Genomic DNA, 4,279 nt, shown 5'->3' on the forward strand with positions numbered 1-4,279 from the left:
GGAACTCCAAACGAGCACAAACATGGATAATCACCGAGTATTCGAACGGTGACGTCCAAGTCTTGAGGACGGTCAAAAATGGGGTGTCTACAGTTGCCTATAGAGTTGCTTTGCCACCGGGATTTGAACAAATCCATAATGTGTTCTACGTGTCGATGTTGAGGGGTTACCTCTAGGACCCGTTTCATGTGATTAACTATCACCGGGTAGCTATAGATGAAAATATAGAATACGCCGAATGGCTGGAACGAATTGTTGATCGGCAAGTGAAGTAGTTAAGAAGCAAGTCCATCCCAATGGTGAAAGTGGAATGGAAAGAACACTATGGGACGGATGCTACATGGGAAAAAGAGGAGGAAATGCGACTATGCTATCCACATTTGTTTCCCAACGAAGGTAAATTAAGTTTGGAGGACCAAACTTCCTAAAGAGGGGAAGACTGTGATATCCCTGTCTCGTAATATGTTAATTGGTCCTTAACATGAATGTGATTATGTGTTTAACATAATTTTGTGTGCCATTATGTGAAAATATGTGGTTTTGAATTTCTATCTGTTCACCGTAGGAATATCTGTTTGATTATCTGCTTTGGAAATTACATTGAAGGCCTTAACGGCCACCGAAACCAAAATTGATTGCGCCATTGTGAATGGCATAATTTTTAGAGCCTACGGTGAAGTTTAATTAGAAATTGATTCAGATCAAATTAAATTGATTTAATTAGTGAATTAGTGCTCTATTATTTGATATTATAATAATATCACAAGAGGGGCTTTTATATGAGCACTACACACACACTCAATTCTTTTTCTTGCTCATTTGAGCCGAATTGCTCTAAGGAGAAGGAGAGGGTCGGCTAGAGAGAGAGAGGGAAAAGGAAATTGGGGTTTTGGTCTCAAAGCTTAGTGATCTCAAAGATTATTCAAGAATTTGCTAGTGATTGGAATAAATTGAGTCTCTAGGTAAGCAATTGACTCTTGAATTCATGAGTGTAATGTGTAATTTTGTGTGTTTAAAGTTGATTAATGGTCAAGAACAAGAATTGAAATGAAATTGAGTTGACCATGTTGAATTGAGGGTCCATATTAGCATGCATGTATATAGTTGCTTTGAATTTGCATATTTGAACACCAAATGCATGATCTATGTGAGTTTTTAGTTGAAGATCATGTTCTTGACCACCTCTTCATCATATAAGTTGAGAATGAGAAGAATATACCACATCCATGTGCAAATTATAAGGGTGTAAGTGTTGAATGCATGAAATTGTTATATTGGTAGTGAGTTTGGTGGAAAATGGGCCATTCATGTGTTTGATTCATGAAATTGAGCTCCATGATGATGTGTTTTAGTGTTTATACCATGTTAGTATAAGAATATATGAGGTTGGAGCCATAAAATGCGAGAAATGTTGGTTTGAATGTTGAGAGGGAGCTCAAGAACACATTCTGGGTTTTCCAAAATTTTGAGGTCCGCTCGAGCGGGAGAACCTACGCTCGAGCGTAAATTACGTGCTCCTAGTACTTTTTGCAGACTTGATGTCCGCTTGAGCGGGGTATTTCACACTCGAGCGTGGAGCTTTGTAGATAGGCCTTTCGCTCGAGTGCCCTATTTCACGCTCGAGCTTATTTTTCATGCAACAGTACTTTTGTAGGCCTTAAGGGTTCGCTCGAGCGGGGTATTCCACGCTCGAGCGGGGACCCTGTTTTCTGAATTTTTGTTTTCACATTCTGTGTTTCGTTTTCCGTTCTCTTTCACTTGCAAGTACTCTTAGGCATGTGTTAAACATTGTAAATGAGTTAAAGAGATAAGAATAAAGCCTAAAGAGAAAAATGTGAATTTAGAACGGATTGAATTGTTAGTGACCCTTTTGTGTTCATGGAATGTGTAGGGTCAAGCTCCCGGGCAAATCCACAAGCCGATCACTGTGAGTAATATCTGAAATATGTTATTGTCCAATTGCTTACTTCTACGTAAGTTTTGTAAAGTTCATTAATGTTGAATGGTGGACAAAGTTTGATATGACAAGTCTGAAAGGCTTAAATGCCAGTTTGAAATGAAAGTCTGAAAGGCTTAAATGCCAGTTTGATATGACAAGTCTGAAAGGCTCAAATGCCAGTTTGAAATGGAAGTCAGAAAGGCTTAAATGCCAGTTTGATATGACAAGTCTGAAAGGCTTAAATGCCAGTTTGAAATGGAAGTCAGAAAGGTTTAAATGCCAGTTTGATATGACAAGTTTGAAAGGCTTAAATGCCAGTTTGATATGACAAGTTTGGAAGGGCCGAAAGGCCAGTCTGATACGAAAGTTTGATAAGGCCAAAAGGCCAGTCTGATATGAACGATTGGAAATGCCAAAGGCCAGTTTGACATGAATGAATTGGGCCCAAGGCCGTCTGATGTATAATGTTCCAATGTAGTTTCTTTATTTGATATCATTCACTGGGCTTTCGCTCACGCTCATTCATGTGTTTGTAGGTGAGCCAAGAGAGGTCCAGACCCAGCCCCAGTGAAGTCTGTAGGGAACAACCGAGTTTTGGAAAGTCAGCCTATGTGTCTCACGCATGAGACTCACCTTCGCCTTTTGCCATTTTGTTCTAAGTTGTTATGTTGGCAATTTATTTGAATATGTCTGTATATAGTTTTCATGGATTGACTTAGTTTTGGATGATCCTGTCTGTACAGAACTTTATGGTACTGTGTATCTATTGTGAGTTATTAATGTATATGTGTATGGTTTATTTTAATGTGCCATGTAAGCACAGCTTTAAGGACAAAGTTTTAAATTGCTTCCGTTTGCCCCCCATTAACTCTGTTAAAATACGTTGTTTTGGTTTGAGGCCGTAGGTAATCTTATGATTACTGGCCGGTTATGTCCTTAACCCACGGGGGCGGGTTCGGGTCATAACACAAACCCAATCTTATGATTATGAAGATTAATTTCCTATGCAAGTGGTAAAGGAATGCAAAATGTAATTGTTAGAATTTACCATTCACACTCACCTACTACACTCCACCTACCACCAATTTACCCTCACCTACTCCTCACCTACTACCCAAACCCTCTCCTATATAATGAGCCACTCTGATTTGTAATACAACATATCAAGATAAATCAATAATAATACATCAGTTATTTTACATGGTATCAGAGCAAGGTTAAGAAGCTAGTAATTCTGCTTCACCGGCGGGTGGCAGCCTCACCTTGGCCGCCCGCCGGACCTCTACACATACCCAGACTGTAACTTCATCTTCCTCTCTCTTACCTTTCGGCTCTCTCAGACCATGACTGTCTGAAGGTGGGTTCCAGGAATTCAAGTTGCTAGAGCGACTCGGGGAAGGGAAGAAGCTACAACTTCCAAAGTTTTCAAATGCCAATCTTCATTATGTTTGATCTCTCTGTTCTTCTTCTTCTTGTTCTTCTACTATCATCATCATCATCACTGCCAGCACTTAAAAATGAAGAAGGGGATGCTCTGTATGCATTGAGGAGAGCAGTGAAAGACCCAAACAATGTGTTGCATAGTTGGGATCCGACGTTGGTGGATCCTTGTACTTGGTTTCACGTCACTTGTGACTCTGCCAATCGGGTCACCCGCCTGGACCTTGGAAATGCAAAGCTGTCGGGTAATCTTGTTCCCGAGTTAGGGAAGCTTCAACATCTTCAGTACCTGGAACTCTACATGAACAACTTGGTTGGGCCAATACCAAAAGAAGTTGGAGGTTTAAAGAGCCTATTGAGCTTGGATCTTTACCACAATAACCTCACTGGGCCTATCCCTTCTTCACTCTCCACCCTCTCCAATCTCAGATTTCTGAGACTAAACAGTAACAGGCTCACAGGAAACCTCAAGATCTTGAATGTGTCAAACAACGATTTGTGTGGTACCATTCCAACCTCAGGCAACAAGAATCTCAAGAACAACAACAAGAAGATCATCAACTCGACAACGACGATGACTCCGAGTCTCCCGATTCCTCCACCCCAGCTTTTGTAAACCCTTTCGATCTCCTCAACGACGACGATCATGATCGCGATCAGCTGCAGGGTAGTGAGCCAGAAATTGATGATGAACATGAACCCTTGATAGGAAATATTGATGACAGAGAACCCTCAGTGAAAGCTACTGTTAACACAGTTCCATCTTCCAACCACTAGTCAATCCCACTAACCAATGCCCTTTACTCTCTCCTCATGGTCTCCACTTTCTTTTCTTTTTTTTATAGTTATTTTACTCCCTCTTTTTTGATCAGAAAACGAACCATACACCCTTCATCTCCT

At 40.6% G+C, this 4,279-nt stretch overlaps 1 protein-coding gene across 1 annotated transcript; it reads left to right on the forward strand.

Moving 5' to 3' along the window:
• The first annotated feature begins 3,149 nt into the window (after nt 1-3,149).
• LOC145796147 (uncharacterized) lies at nt 3,150-3,995 on the forward strand. Its single transcript, XM_082881171.1, has one exon. It carries the CDS (start codon nt 3,369-3,371, stop codon nt 3,993-3,995), a length of 627 nt encoding a protein of 208 aa, XP_082737297.1. The 5' UTR covers nt 3,150-3,368.
• Nucleotides 3,996-4,279: the final 284 nt, after the last annotated feature.

This window comes from Camellia sinensis, chromosome 7 (genome assembly GCF_055761805.1).
Source record: "Camellia sinensis isolate YWXY chromosome 7, ASM5576180v1, whole genome shotgun sequence".
Lineage (NCBI taxonomy): Eukaryota > Viridiplantae > Streptophyta > Magnoliopsida > Ericales > Theaceae > Camellia > Camellia sinensis.